The sequence below is a fragment of the Dama dama genome, chromosome 23, assembly GCF_033118175.1.
Source record: "Dama dama isolate Ldn47 chromosome 23, ASM3311817v1, whole genome shotgun sequence".
Taxonomy (NCBI): Eukaryota; Metazoa; Chordata; class Mammalia; order Artiodactyla; family Cervidae; genus Dama; species Dama dama.
The window spans coordinates 52,339,643-52,355,133 of NC_083703.1; the positions used below are offsets into that span (position 1 = coordinate 52,339,643).

At 49.9% G+C, this 15,491-nt stretch overlaps 1 protein-coding gene across 1 annotated transcript; it reads left to right on the top strand.

Moving 5' to 3' along the window:
- Positions 1-2,148: 2,148 nt before the first annotated feature.
- DDRGK1 (DDRGK domain containing 1) lies at positions 2,149-14,948 on the top strand. The gene is made up of 9 exons (XM_061126722.1): positions 2,149-2,299; positions 3,511-3,711; positions 4,539-4,651; positions 4,873-4,974; positions 10,499-10,621; positions 10,930-10,968; positions 13,530-13,586; positions 14,123-14,171; positions 14,486-14,948. Exons 1-9 carry the CDS (start codon positions 2,209-2,211, stop codon positions 14,650-14,652), a joined length of 942 nt encoding a protein of 313 aa, XP_060982705.1. The 5' UTR covers positions 2,149-2,208; the 3' UTR covers positions 14,653-14,948.
- The last annotated feature ends 543 nt before the right edge of the window (positions 14,949-15,491 follow it).

The following is a 15,491-nucleotide window of genomic DNA, read 5'->3' on the forward strand; positions in this document are numbered from 1 at the left end:
TCGAGGCCTGTGATAAACTCCCTAGGCTCTGGACGATTCGCCTTCACTGCTGGCACCTCTAAAGTTGTCTCTGAGAACTGTTTCCTTCAGGACAAGGGCTCCCTAACCTGGGTCTTTATCCCCATCTCATCTTCAGCCCGGCTTCCTTAGCTCCGCCTTGCCTGCCAGCTCCGAACTACCTGACTGTGATTTTTAACTTGGCATAGCCTTAATCTAGCCCGGTCTTTTCACCCATGTCCCAGACTTGGGACTTCAGTATTTAAGTTCCTTTATTACAACATCCCTCCAGTTCCTTCTCAGCTAATTCTTTTCTTCCCCAACACAGCAAAGAGTAGAAAGTGCCCCAGCAGACCCACCTTGCCATAGGCCTTAACCCACTACTGACACTCGCACTGGGCAGTTCAGCTGTCTGTCTCCTTCGTGGGGCAGATTCCAGGCCAGCTTTACTCCTGGTGAGGCAGCTCCTGTCAGGAGTATCATGGGAAGTCTTGTGAGCTGGCAATGCCTGGATGAATTATTTTGTTTACTGTTAAAGGCATCTGATCATCCCGATTATCAGATTTTTTTTTTTTTTTTTACATGCCAGAATTTCTCCTGGGGGAACGTTTATTTTTAAAAAAACCCTTTGCTCAATGACTACCATAGTGGGAATATTGCACAGGCCAAAAGAGATTACTATGTCCTAATGCAGGTCCTGGAATTTCCCATTCTACCATGTGATTCTACCATATGATCCCTTTCTACTGGGTGATTTGCCAATCTCTTTGGAGTTGACATGAGAAGTAGTGGGTTAGATCAAGAAGTGATGCCCTGGGTCTATGTCATGTGTCTTCCTCATGAAGTCATGGTGAATCTTCAGGCATGTGAAGATGGTTCACAAAAGAGGTTCAGCTCAGCAAAGCTGACCTCCTGACAGGCTAGGAGGAGCTTTCTAAGGACTGAGTATAGGCACCTGGTGTACCACAGACAAGTACCACGTGGTATGGTCAGCACAAAGACAGTTGGAACCCTGGAGACTGAGAGAACCACCTAGGTTTGTTGAGGGCTCCTCAGCAAGATGTGGGAGCCCACAAAGGTTATTAAGCAGGAGTATTGGAAGTGAGTATTCACAGAGTGAGATAGACCTCACTCTAAAGCTGATGGCCTTGGGGAATTCCCTGGTGGCCTAGTGGTTTGGACTCTGCTTTCATTGTTGAGGATATGGGAACTAAGATCCTGCAAACCAATCAAGCAGTCAATTAACCTGAAGTTCTTTGAACCCAAGAACTTGGTGAGGAGGGAGGACATATATGAATACCAAAAATTGTATGAAGAAGTTTGTGTATGTGTGATCTTTAATCAGGATCCTTGGTTTCAAGTGACAGAAATCCTCTTAGGCAACAACGAGACAAAACAGAGGCATATTGATTGCTTTACCTAACTGATGATCCAACATGTGAAGAAACAGGTTCTTTGTTGTTCTAAACAGAAATGAAAGGGATTGCATTATTCATTCATTAAATAGAATTTGCTAGAATTAAAATGTGTGAATTTTTATTTCTCTAGCTAGGATTATGATGGAATAATCTCTTTGGAATTGCCCTTCCCTCATTGTGGAGGAAACTAAGTTAAATGAAAAAGGACAATTCTTGCCTTCAAAGGAGATTGTCAGGCCCTATTAATTCTACCTCTAAAATAGTTCCTTTTATTTAATTTTTTAGTATTTGAATGGTTGCATGCATGCTTTTTTTTTAACATTTATTTTTATTTGACTGCAGCAGGTCTAAGTTTCAGTTGTGGCATATGGGATCGTTGTTTTTTTTTTTTTTTTTTTAATATGGGATCTTTAGTTGCAGGAAGTGGGCACTAGTTCCCTGACCGGGGATTGAACTCTAGCCCCTTGCATTGGAAGTGCCCAGTTTTACCCACTGAGGAAGTCCTGGTATTGTTTACTGTTTTGAAAATATACATTGCTTCAATACCTAGTCTGGGAACTGAAAATCCCACAAGCTGTGCAGCCAAACCCTAACAGAAAAACAAAACCCTAAAACGGAAAGTACACACACACGCTCGCTCGGTCGCTCGCTCCCCATTTAGTGAGTCCAGGGCGGGGCCGAGAGGTGGGCGGGGCCTAGATAGGAAATAGGAGGGGCCACATGTGCGGTGGGCGGGGCCTGGGAGATCCCGGGTTTCAGGGTGACGCGCTGGTTCCACCTGGAAGTCCACGTCATGGTGTCCCCCGTGGTGTACTTGGCGGTGGCAGCCCTGCTTGTCGGGCTTATTCTCTTCCTGACTCGCAGCCGGGGCCGGGCGGCAGCAGGTAGGAGATGCCGCCGCCCCAGGGCTGGTGGGGCCGCGCGTCCTCTTGTCTCCTCAGCCTAGGTAGGCCGTGGAGCCGTGGCTTATGCGCATGCGCTGACTTGCCCGGCGGAGCTGAGCAGATCTCCGCGCCTTCCGCCTGCCGCAGGCCGCACGCTTGAGCATGCGTGCGCAAAGCGGGGGCCAGCAGGGCGCTGCAGTGCAGATGCTTACTCGTGGACCAAGTGGCTGGGTCCCACACCTTTTTCCTGGCCCCCAAAGAGAGCGTGCTCTCATCTTCTCGCCCCTTTGGCCCTCCCTGAGGGCCAGGCCCTGGTAGACACTACCATCCTTTATCCAGGCAGCCCCCGACTGCGTCCGTTGAGGGATCCACAGGGGTTTCCCATGCTTCCCAGGCCGGGTCCAGAGCAGCTGACGAGAAGGGGGCCCCTAAGTGTTTTCTACCTACCTGCGAACAGAAAAGAGTATGAGGCGGCTCTAGGAAGCTCTCTCCTTACCCCTCAAGAACACACATGTGTGCTTGCACCCTCCTCCCTGTTTTGCACCCCGCCCGGAAGGCCGTGTCAGCTGCCAGGGCACGTAACAGATACACCTGTCATCCTGCACCCTGGCACCCTCCCCATCATTTCTTTATCGGCATATGAGTTTGTGTATATGTCCCTCCACCTCCTTCGGCCCACAAGCTATTCCGAGCATCTGCCAGGGGCTGGGGACAGAGAAGCTGAGGTAAGGCAAGTAGCCAACAAGTCTTCCTGGGAGGAGAGACTTCGCGGTCGGGTCTGCTCTCTGATTGGAGTTCCAGATAAAACCGTGGCAGGTGGTGTTAAGCAAAAGATTAATACAGTACTGCTGTGGGCATTCATTCAGATGAGGCCTGGAGAGGTCAAGGTGGGCTTCTGGAAGAGGTAGAACAGCTCCATTTTGCAGGGTGGTAGTCTCCTGATGGGTCAGCTGGAAAGGTGGGGCCTTAAGAGGAAAGAAAGGTGTCAACAGAGGTGGGAGGAAAGGAGTGCGCTTGCTGCATTGGACCAAGGTCAGGGTTTGGGTTATGAAAGACTCCAAAGTCGGGCTGAGAAATTAGGACTTTGTTGTGGACAGCAGGAGCTTGGAGGAAGTTGAGCAGAGGAGGGTGAGGTTTCCAGGATGCTGTTCCCCCTGCCAAGAGGTGAGTTGGGCTGCCAGAGAGAATCATGGTGCTTCTCTTCCCTACAGCTGTCCAAGAGCCTTTGCACAATGAAGAGGAACCAGCAGTAGCAGGCCGAGTGGCTCGGCCTCAGCCCCTAGAGCCCGAGGAGCAGAGAGCCGCAGGCAGGCCCCGGCGCCGGAGAGACCTGGGCAGCCGCTTGCAGGCCCAGCGTCGAGCGCAGCGAGTGGCCTGGGCTGATGAGAATGAGGAGGAGGCCATCATCCAAGGTGAGAGGGGCCCAACCTGGTGGAGAAGGGGCCTGGGTTAGAGGGTGAGGTGACCCCAAAGCTGGGCAAAAGAATGCAATGTGAAGCCGTAGTGTGGGAGGAATGTCTGGGAATCCTTGGATGTGGTTAGGAGAGACTTTGTTGTTGTTTAGTCGCTAAGTTGTGTCTGACTCTTTTGTGACTCCATGAGTCCTCTGTCCTGGGATTTCCCAGGCAAGAAAACTGGAGTGAGTTGCCATTTCCTCCTCCAGGGGATCTTCCCAGCCCAGAGATCGAACCCACATCTCTGCATTAGCAAGTGGATTCTTTACCACTGAGCTACCAGGGAAGCCCCTAGGGGAGACTCAGGACCCATCCTTTCTTCCCTGGGGGCTAGCAGCTCTGGACCCTGATCCCTATTCCATTGGGCCAACCCCTTCTTCCTTCATTTTGGCTCTCAGTGTCCAAACAGGAGGGCAGGAGTCTTTAGGTTGACCTAGAGAATTCTTCAGTCCACTTCTTCTATCCCAGCACTCTTCCTTGTGGGGGCACACTCATTCTCTGAGGGCTTCACTCAAGGGTTCAAGTGCCCTCTTTATGGCTATATAGCGTCTAATATTATCATCTGTTTTCTTGCTCCATGGTTCCCTCACCCCTCTCCCAAACCTAACACATACACCCCAGACAAATTTCTGCATGGCAGAGGCTTTAAGAGGGCAGAGCTAAACTAGTGGTATTTGCAAGTGAGTTGAAGGAAATCCCCCTCAAGGAGAGTGACAAGGGATAAGGTGAATATCATCTGTCCTCTGTGGCCAGGACCTGACGTGTCTTTCTCTGACCATACTCAGCCCAAGAGGAAGAAGACATAGAGAAGCCAGTGGAAACTCACTTGTCCGGGAAAATTGGAGCCAAGAAACTACGGAAGCTGGAGGAGAAACAAGCACGAAAAGCCCAGCGTGAGGCAAGCAGGAGGGATGGGGGTGCAGCTCTGAGAGGTGGGAAAGGGCCCTGCCTTCCTTGTCTCCTATGTAGCAGACCCTCCCCTCATGCTGGGTGGGTGTTTGATGCTTGTCTGTCTCCGTCTCCTGCAACTGTGGTCTTTGGCCTGACCTGGCCTGTTTGGGAGGTGGGCAGGCTCTGGCTGGAGGTGGAGATGTGCCAACTATGAAAGCCTTTCTCCAGGCAGAGGAGGCTGAGCGTGAGGAACGGAAACGCCTTGAGTCACAGCGTGAGGCAGAGTGGAAGAAGGAGGAGGAACGGCTTCGCCTGGAGGAGGAACAGAAGGTGAGCCAGGCCCCAGATGCTGACTTCTGTCTGCTGTCCAGGGAGCCTTGCTTCGTGTGTGTATGTGTGTGCGTGCGTGTGCGTGCCCGTGAATGCTCAGTGGTGTCCAAGTCTTTGTAACCCCATGGTCTGTAGGCCGTCAGGCTCCTCTGTCCATGGAATTCTCTGGGAAAGAATACTGGAGCAGGTTGCCGTTTCCTACTTCAAGGAATCTTCCCGATCCAGGGATCAAACCCACGTCTCTTGCATTTCTTGCATTAGCAGGTGAATTCTTTGGCGCTAGCGCCACCTGGGCTGCCCTCTTGCTTCCCATGCAGCTTCTCTACACCTGCAGCCTAGAAGAGGGGCCGTGAGCCCGGTGCAGGCCATGATTTATTTGGTTCCTGTGTTCTGGGCACAGCTTCTATAAAGCTGCTGCTGAAAAAGGGAGCCTGAAACTGAAATTTTGTGCATGTAATTTATTGGACACACCTGAAGCATTTGAAGAACGTTGAGACAGAGTGGCTAGAGCAGGGTAAGGAGGAAGGAAAGGGGTCAGAGAGGTGAGGTGGGGCGGGGGGACTCTGAATCCTGAGGCCCTTTGGACCATTAAAGAACATTGTAAGAGATGGATCATATCTGTACCAGGTTCTGTTCAGGGCCTGGCAGAGAGAAGATGCTTGGAGAATGGAGACCACTGCAGTAAGGGTGGTGAATCAGCCTTCATTTGCCAGGTGCTTCCTTCCTTTTGAGAATCAGGTGCCCAAGAAGGGCACCACCATAAAGATATGGGGTATATAGAGTAAGAGCCCGGGCTGCCCAGCTGGGAAGACCCCATAGCCTGGTACCTTTGGCCTCTGACTGGCCTTGTTATTCAGGGATACTGGATGTCCGGAAAGCCTGGCTCTGGATGCTGGAACATAGCAGAAGATTTCAGTCACTAAGTCGTGTCCAGCTCTTTGTGATCCTCTGGAGTGGAGCATGCCAGGCTTCTCTGTCCTCCACTATCTCCCACAGTTTGCTCAAATTCACGTCCACTGAGTCAGTGATGCTATCTAACCATCTCATCCACTGCCGCCACCTTTTCGTTTTGTCTTCAATCTTTCCCAGCTTCAGGGTTTACTTTTCTGAATATTGATTCTAATAATGCATCTAAAGTATTCTGGGGCTCTTCTCCCCTACACCCCAATTCCCTTACTATTAACATCATACCTTATACCTTACTGTGGTATATTTCTTACAACTAATAATAATTTATTATTAAGTGAATTTGACACATTATTGGGATTTCATTCAGTTCAGTTCAGTCACTCAGTCATGTCCGACTCTTTGCAACCCCATGAACCACAGCACGCCAGGCCTCCCTGTCCATCACCAACACCCGGAGTCCACCCAAACCCATGTCCATCAAGTCGGTGATGCCATCCAACTATTTCATCCTCTGTCGTCCCCTTCTCCTCCTGCCCTCAATCTTTCCCAGCATCAGGGTCTTTTCCAGTGAGTCAGCTCTTCGCATCAGGTGGCCAAAGTATTGGAGTTTCAGCTTCAAAATCAGTCCTTCCAATGAACACCCAGGACTGATCTCCTTTAGGATGGACTGGTTGGATCTCCTTGCAGTCCAAGGGACTCTCAAGAGTCTTCTCCAACACTACAGTTCAAAAGCATCAATTCTTTGGCGCTCAGCTTTCTTTATAGTCCAACTCTCACATCCATACATGACCACTGGAAAAATCATAGCCTTGAGTAGAGGGACCTTTGTTCACAAGTGATGTCTCTGCTTTTTAATATGCTGTCTAGGTTGGTCATAACTTTCCTTCCAAGGAGTAAGCGTCTTTTAATTTCATGGCTGCAGTCACGATCTGCAGTGATTTTGGAGCCCAGAAAAATAGTCAGCCACTGTTTTCCCATCTATTTGCCATGAAGTGATGGGACCGGATGCCATGATCTTAGTTTTCTGAATGTTGAGCTTTCAGTCAACTTTTTCACTCTCCTCTTTCACTTTCATCAAGAGGCTCTTTAGTTCTTCTTTACTTTCTGCCATAAGGGTGGTGTCATCTGCATATCTGAGGTTATTGATATTTCTCGCAGCAATCTTGATTTCAGCTTGTGCTTCATCCAGCCTGGCATTTTGCATGATGCACTCTGAATATAAGTTAAATAAGCAGGGTGACAATATACAGCCTTGAGGTACTCCTTTTCCGATTTGGAACCAGTCTGTTGTTCCATGTCCAGTTCTAACTGTTCCTTCCTGACCTGCATACAGGTTTCTCAAGAGGCAGGTCAGGTGGTCTGGTATGCCCATCTCTTGAAGAATTTTCCAATTTATTATGATCCATACAGTCAAAGGCTTTGGCATAGTCAATAAAGCAGAAATAGATGTTTTTCTGGAACTCTCGGCATAGTCAATAAAGCAGAAATAGATGTTTTTCTGGAACTCTCTTGCTTTTTCGATGATCCAGTAGATGTTGGCAATTTGATCTCTGGTTCCTCTGCCATTTCTAAAACCAACTTGAACATCTGGAAGTTCATGATTCACGTATTGCTGAATCCTGGCTTGGAGAATTTTAAGCATTACTTTACTAGCGTGTGAAATGAGTGCAATTGTGCAGTAGTTTGAGCATTCTTTGGCATTGCCTTTCTTTGGGATTGGAATGAAAACTGACCTTTTCCAGTCCTGTGGCCACTGCTGAGTTTTCCAAATTTGCTGGCATATTGAGTGCAGCACTTTCACAGCATCGTCTTTCAGGATTTGAAATAGCTCAACTGGATTCCATCACCTCCACTAGCTTTGTTCATAGTGATGCTTCCTAAGGCCCACTTTGCATTCCAGGATATCTGGCTCTAGGTGAGTGATCACACCATCGTGATTATCTGGGTCATGAAGATCTTTTTTGTACAGTTCTTCTGCGTATTCTTGCCACCTCTTCTTAATATCTTCTGCTTCTGTTAGATCCCTGTCATTTCTGTCCTTTATTGAGCCCATCTTTGCATAAAATGTTCCCTTGGTATCTCTAGTCTTTCCCATTCTATTGTTTTCCTCTATTTATTTGCATTGATCACTGAGGAAGGCTTTCTTATCTCTCCTTGCTATTCTTTGGAACTCTGCATTCAAATGAGAATATCTTTCCTTTTCTCCTTTGCTTTTCGCTTCCCGTCTTTTCACAGCTATTTGTAAGTCCTCCTCAGACAGCCATTTTGCTTTTTTGCATTTCTTTTTCTTGGGGATGGTCTTAATTCCTGTCTCCTGTACTGTATCACGAACCTCCATCCATAGTTCATCAGGCACTCTATCAGATCTAGCCCCTTAAATCTATTTTTCACTTCCACTGTCTAGTCATAAGGGATTTGATTTAGGTCATACCTGAATGGTCTAGTGGTTTTCTCCACTTTCTTCAGTTTCAGTCTGAATTTGGCAGTAAGGAGTTCATGATCTGAGCCACAGTCAGCTCCCGGTCTTCTTTTTCCTGACTGTATAGAGCTTCTCCGTCTTTGGCTGCAAAGAATATAATCAGTCTGATTTCAGTGTCGACCATCTGGTGATGTCCATGTGTAGAGTCTTCTCTTCTGTAGTTTTCCCCAAATATCCTTTTTCTTTTCCAGGGTCCCATCCAGGATACCACGTTACACTTAGTTGTCATGTCTCCTTAGGTTCCTCTGAGTTGTGATAGTTTCTCAGACTTTCTTTGCTTTTGATGACCTTGACAGTTTTGAGAACTGTTGGGAAAGTATTTTGTAAAATGTCCCTCTATTTGCATTCTGCTTATGTTATTGTCAAGGTTAGAATAGGGGTTATGGATTTCTGGGAGGAAGACCAGAGGTGGAGTGCCATCCTCAACACAATATATCAAGATTTCCTGTTATCAACTTGACTTATCACTTGTATGCTAACCTTGATCACCTGGCCAAGATTATGTTTGCCAGATTTCTCTACTTCCCATGGTTTCTTGGAAACAAGCTACTGCACAGCCCACACTTAAGAAGTAGGGAGTTATGCTCCATCTACTTAAGAGGAGAGTATTTACATGAAGTATTTAAAATTCATTTGTACAGATTTATCTTTTCTTTATTTATTCAGTTTATTTGTATCTACATGGATATGACTTATGAATATCTGTTTTGCACTTTGTATTGTAATCCAAGTACTATCTTTTTTTTTTGGCCGTGCCACATGGCTTGTGGAATCTTAGTTCCTCAACCAGGGACTGAACACAGGCCTTCACCAGTGAAAATGAAGAGTTCTAACCACCTGACTACCAGTGAAGTCCCATCCAGTGCTATCTTATTTACTTTTTTGCTTAGATTGTTCTAGCTTTGGCTACTGGGAGCGCTTTTAGTTGACCCCTGTTTACCTTTGACATACCCTTATTGTTTTTCTTCTTTGAGTGCTTTCTTACTTTTGACACTGAAAAATGCTCCAGGCTTATCTTGTATATTCCATGTCACAGCTCTATCTTCATGTTTAAGATAGATCTTTCTCTGAGAATCCTGGAAAATGGGTTGGTTTGGGGCAAGACTGTTGCACTAGGTGATGGTGGATGGATCAAGCAGTTTTCCAGAAGTTAAAGAGAGAAGTGGTAAATGGAGCCTCATTTCTGACCAGGGCAGCTGGCCAGATAGCTGTGAGATTCGCTAAGCCGAGGATTCAGGAGGAGTACCAGATGTGTGGGGAGGAGATCACAGGGTCTTTCTGGGACATCATCAATTTGAGGTGCCTGTGAGACAGCTCTGTGTGTGTGCCATGTGGGCAGTCGTTTGTTTGGGAAGAGAGATTTGTGTAGGGATACAACAGCATCAGTCACTGGCACTCAGATACCCTTATTATTAACATCATACCTTACTGTGGTATTTTTTTTACAGCTAGTAATAATGCGTTATTATTAAGTGAATTTAACACATTATTGGGATTTCATTCGTTTTTCATTAGGGCATAATTGATGCTGTGGGCATAGTGAGGTGGTGCAGAGAGTGGAGGAGAGAGAAGGGACTGGGCTGAGTGATGGAGGCGGTGGGAAGAATGACCCAAGGAACAGAAGGAAATCCAGGAGAGGGTAGGGTCTGAAAGCCGAGGGATGGAAGAGGGGATGGTAGGCTCTGCCCAAGGCCACTGAGAGGACCGGGGTATGAGGCCTGATGGTTGTCCCTTGGCTTTGGTGGGTAGAGGACATGGGTGAGGCCATAGCAGGACTTATTTTGGTGGAGCTGAGTGTGCAGAAGCCAGATAGGAGTGGGCTAGAGGGATGATTGACTGATGAGAAATGGAACCTGGGTTTTGTTCACAAAGCTTGGACATGACAGGGCAGGATGTGGGAGGGGGTGACTGGAGGATATTATACGGCGTTCATGGCAGGATTTTCAGGGAGAGGGATGCTGAGCAGTGTCTGGGAGGTGATAGAACTGATTGAGAAGAGGGATCATGCTGTTTAGCTTAGGGGCCAGAGGGATCAAGGTCCTGAAGGAGCTCTGTCTCTGGCCTCTGGGAGCAGCAAGGACCAAAACAGAATAGGGTGGCCACTCTATCTGACTCTTTCCTCCTCTGTGTCCACAGGAAGAGGAGGAGAGGAAGGCCCAGGAGGAGCAGGCCCAGCGGGAGCATGAAGAGTATCTGAAACTGAAGGAGACCTTCGTGGTGGAGGAGGAGGGTGTGGGCGAGACCATGACTGAGGAGCAGGTGGGTCCACCACCCCTAGGAAACGTTCCCTGAGCCCAGAAAGGCAGGACACCCCCATCTCAGACACCCCACAGCTCCTCGCCTGTTTCCCTGGTCATCCAGTGAGAGGCGGGTGGGCATCAGGATCAGCAGGCTCTAGAGGCCGAGACCTTGTCTTTGGGAGAGGTGGTGCCTCGATCCCCTCCCCACAGGAGGCTCTGCTGCTCACCCAGGTGGTTGAACAGGCACTTAGCTGGGCAGGTGGGTAGGCATAGACCCTTGTGGCCCCTGCCAGGGGGACTCTCATCTTGATTTCTCTGCTTTTCTAGTCCCATAGCTTCCTGGCTGAATTCATCAACTACATTAAGGTAAGAAATGCAGAGCAGAACCTGGGTGTCAGCTGCTTGCTTCTTGTATGTATCTTGGGTTCATCTTCAGGGCCTGGAGGGGGTAGGCCCAAGGGGGGTCTGCACACATGTCACTCAAGCTTGTGCAGGAGTGAGCAGGTGGGCCTGCTACGTTCCTGGCCAGGAAAGCCCCTTCTCCTCTGACCACAAAGGTGGGGAAGGACCTGATCTGTGTGGGAGATATGATCGCTTCCTCATGCTTAGGGTTTGACAGTTTCCCTGCTCTTCAGACCCCATGCTCTGTGAGTCATTGTGTTTTCAAGTTTCTTCACATGTGTTTTCTACCAGTTCTGTCATACTGAGGTGAAGCCACATCCCCTGCCATGTGCTCCTGACCAGGAACTTGGGTCTTCCACGGGATACTGGAAGATGTTTCCTTTGGAATCTAGGGCAGGGTAGCAGGTGTGCCCCCTTCTGTCTGCAGCTGCAGCACGGGCCTCCTGAATACTGCTCCGGTTGCATAAGCATGTCCTGCTCTGCTTTGCTGCTAAGCAACTTCTCTCCCACAAAGGATGCGATGAGGGGAGAGGTTTTCAAGTGCAGCTTAGGGGTGCAGAGGCGGCTGAGGGAAGGAGTACAGAGGGAGCGGAGGCGGTGGTGGGGGTGGTACTAGGGGTGCCAAGGAGCCAGGGCTTGCATAATCCTCCCCACCTCTCCCAAAAGAGAGCAGGGTTTAGATACCTCCTAGCCGCAAGGGGCTAGGCTCACAGCGTAGGGGCTGGGGGTTCCTGAGAGGGAGGAGGCTCTCCCAGACTGTGACCATTCCTTTCTCATAGAGTCCATTTTCCACCCTGGCACACTAGATTGAGGGCTGCAGCCCTGGGCAGGATATGTCACACTCTCCTGCTGCTGTTTGGAGCTTGTCCCCACCTACTCAGTGGGCAGCAACACAAGCCTGAGTCTGTCCTCCAGGAAGCCCTCCTGCATCAGCTTCAGTCCCCGCCCCCACAAGGCAGAGACCTGAGAACCCCCAGGGCAGTTCCTATCCTTGCTTTCAACAGCTCTCTGGAGGGGCCATTTTCTGGTGTTTTCCAAGATCTTTTGGAGTTTAGTAGAAGTTTCTCCAGCTTATGCTAGCTGATTGTCCCAGAGCTCCTGTCATAGGGAAAAGGAGAACTTCCAAAACTCAGCCTACCCGCCTTCCTCTTGGCTTAAGGGGATGGGCCCTTTCATCCTAGGGTTTCAGAACTGGAGGGACGTTTCTGTGCACAGCAGTAACATGAGGCTCAGCCGTAGTTTGATCTCATTGATCTCGTTGGTCCACTCTCCCTTCTGATTGGATTGGGTTGGTTGATTGATTAGTTTTTCCAGACATACTTTTGGCACCAGCAACCCCTCAGACAAGGTTTTCAGGGACCACCTGGGATGACTCCATAATCCCACTCTGAGCTGTTGCTGGGAGCCCAGCACCCACTCCCCTGTTTTGTAGGTAGAGGCCAGCTGGCCAGGTCACCTGGTACTTGCCCACGCCCTGGCCCAGCTGCCATTCACTTGCCTCCCTGCTTACATGTTCAGTTTGGCATTTCGAACAGTCTCACGCCATCTGCAGCTGGGGAGGTGTCACCCTGTCAGCCCTCCCCCAGCTCATTTGCTGTGGAAGATTCACAGAGATGCAGAAGATCGCCTTCTCACAAGTCACGTGCTCTTTGTTTGTGAGGGAGACGGGACAGATGCAGGTAGGGCCCAGCAGTGGACCCTCAGCTGCAGCCCCCAGGAACTAAAGTTTCTTCTGAGGGTGTGAGGGAAGCTTGCGGGCATATGGCTGTGTGTGCAAAGTGCTGGCCGGTGTTCCTGACAGTTATCTTAAGGAGGGCTCATACAACGTGAAGAGCACGGTGACAGGAAGTATGGGCATGTCAGCATTGTGATCTTTGGGCCAGGGAACAGGGAGCAAAGGTGAGGCAAGATGGAGCTGCCTAGGTCCTGGCTTATTGGGGCTGTTTATCTGCTCTGTTCTCCCCATTCTCACCTTCTCCTTGGCGGGGCTGTGGGCCATGTCCTGTTCCACATTGCTTCTCCCACACCTTCTCAGTGCCTGGTCCTGGCAAGTTCTCAGCTAACACAAGTCCCAGAAAAGGTTTTTTTTTTTTCCAGAAAAGGTTTTTTAAAATAACTTTTGGTGATTGTCGTTCCTCCCCTTCATCTCTGAGGCGTTTCCCCTTCCAACCTGTCCAAGATGTTAGAAAGACAACTCTGGTTGCAGAGGAGAAGCCAGCAGCTGTGCTTGGTTCTCTGGGTGTGTTTCTGTCTCAGGGTGGTCCTCAGTACAAGGGCCTGGGGGGCAGATCTCTGCCCACAAGCAGGGGAACGGGAGCATTTATGAATGCGTATGTCTCTATATGGGTGATTGGGAGAGTGTGTGAGTACTGTGTGAGGGGAACAAGGCTCTCCCATAGGATATGCACAGTGTGTGTCTAGCCACCCAGAGCAGATCAGATCAGAACACCAACTTCAGAGGGTTCCAGTGCTGAAAAGGACTTGCTCGAGCTCAGCCTTGCACCTTCTCCTCCCTTTGTTTGTAGCAGTCCAAGGTCGTGCTCTTGGAAGACCTGGCTTCCCAGGTGGGCCTGCGTACTCAGGTAAGCCGTGCAGGGTGGCCTGAATGTGGAATGCAGCCGTGGAATGTGTGTGGCTGTCAGAAAGGGCCTGCCCTAAAGATGGAGAGTCTCAATGCCCCTTCCCCCTACCCCCAGCCAAGAGTGAGTATACTGTAGGAATCTCTTGTCATCCCAGGCATCCTGCCTTTATAACTAGTTGGAAAGCAGTTAGGGAGAAAAAAAGAAAAAGGTCTGAACCCCATCACTCCAGCAGCCCAAATCCAATTACCTAGACAGCTGTCCTACAACAGGCCATACCAGCCTTCTCAGCCAAATGTCACCACTTCTCTTCTGGTTGGAAGGGAGCCTCTCTCAGGGTGGGGGGTGGGGGGTCCTGCCAGACCCCAGGACCAGAGCACCTTCTCTCCAGGGCCCTCCAAAGGAGACACGTGGAGTCACATTGCAGGGTGGCCATGAGAAGGAGAGGAGAGGTTTGGTTGTGGTCGGAGGGAGGTTGTAGGTACCTCTTCTGGGGATGGCAGCACCTGTCCCTACTCTGAGAACTGTTCTCCTCATAGGACACCATAAACCGCATCCAGGACCTGCTGGCTGAGGGGACTCTTACAGGTGAGAGGAGGACAGTGTCACTACGGGCCCTGGCCTTGGGGAATGTCTAGCCATGTGGGGCTGCGAGGCTAGGATGAGCACCCCGGGTTGGGGAGCAGTGTACAAGTAGGGGCACTAAGAAGGGGGATGCAGTTCAACAAGGAGGGTGCCAAGGCCTGGTGATGGCTTTGGGTGACAAGGACAGGCAAGGAAGCCTGATTTGACTTGCCAAAGTTGGATACGGCTGGGAAAGGCCAAGCAGGCAGGCAGGAGGAGTGGGTGGGTCGCTGGGCATGTGGGGAGGGCTCAGCACCACAACCTGCATGTCCCCACAGGTGTGATTGACGACCGGGGCAAGTTCATCTACATAACCCCGGAGGAACTGGCTGCGGTGGCTAACTTCATCCGACAGCGGGGCCGGGTGTCCATCACTGAGCTTGCCCAGGCCAGCAACTCCCTCATCGCCTGGGGCCGGGAGCCCCCTGCTCAGGCCCCAGCCTGACCTAGGCCTTCCCTCTTGGACTGAGAGCTGGCATGGCCTACCTGGCCTTACATCTTTTTCCTTCTCACCATCTTGGGGCAGATGGAGTGTGGCCAGGCAGTTACAGATTAAAGGCCCAATAAGTACTCATGAGCTTGGTGTGGCTTGGTGCGGCAGAAGGCCTGGCCTGGGGTGCCAGATGAGCTGGTGAAAATCTCATTTTGGAATTTATCTTGGGGATGGGGGTGGGGTCCTTTGGAAATGGATGCAAGTTCCATTGTTATAAATGCATGCATTAAAAAAAAACTGATCATTTACTCTGTTCCTTTGTGCCCTGCAAGCCCAGCCCCCAAGGCCTGGATGAGGTCTTACTTCCCACCCCCCCACCTTACCAGAGCCATAGAGGGAATCCTCTTGGGCCACATCTCCCCCAATTGAGGAAGGAGTTCTCACCATGAGAGCTCTTAGGAAGAAGAGTTAATGAGAGGTGCCACAGATGAGAGTCCTAGAACACATCAGCCTTCAGAGGGAAGAAAGAGAGGTCAGGGAGGGGAGAGGCTGGGCCAGCTGCTTGTGGGACAGGGAGAAAGAAGGGGAAGACCTGCTTGAGCTGGATGGAAATGTGCAGTGGAGGGACCTTGCTTCATATAGGACTGCACATGAATTCAGTTCTCCATCCTTGACAAAAAGTTTAAATGGTGTGGGCGATTCCACCCACTGGGGGATGTAAGGACCATATGTTCAGGAGTAGGTGTGAGATGGGAGATGTGTGTCTCCCATAAGGGTCAGTCACTGGTTCCTGTGGGCTGTTCAAGGCATGAGCTTCCTGCTGTGCTGAGGGTGAGGCATGTGTTTAAATG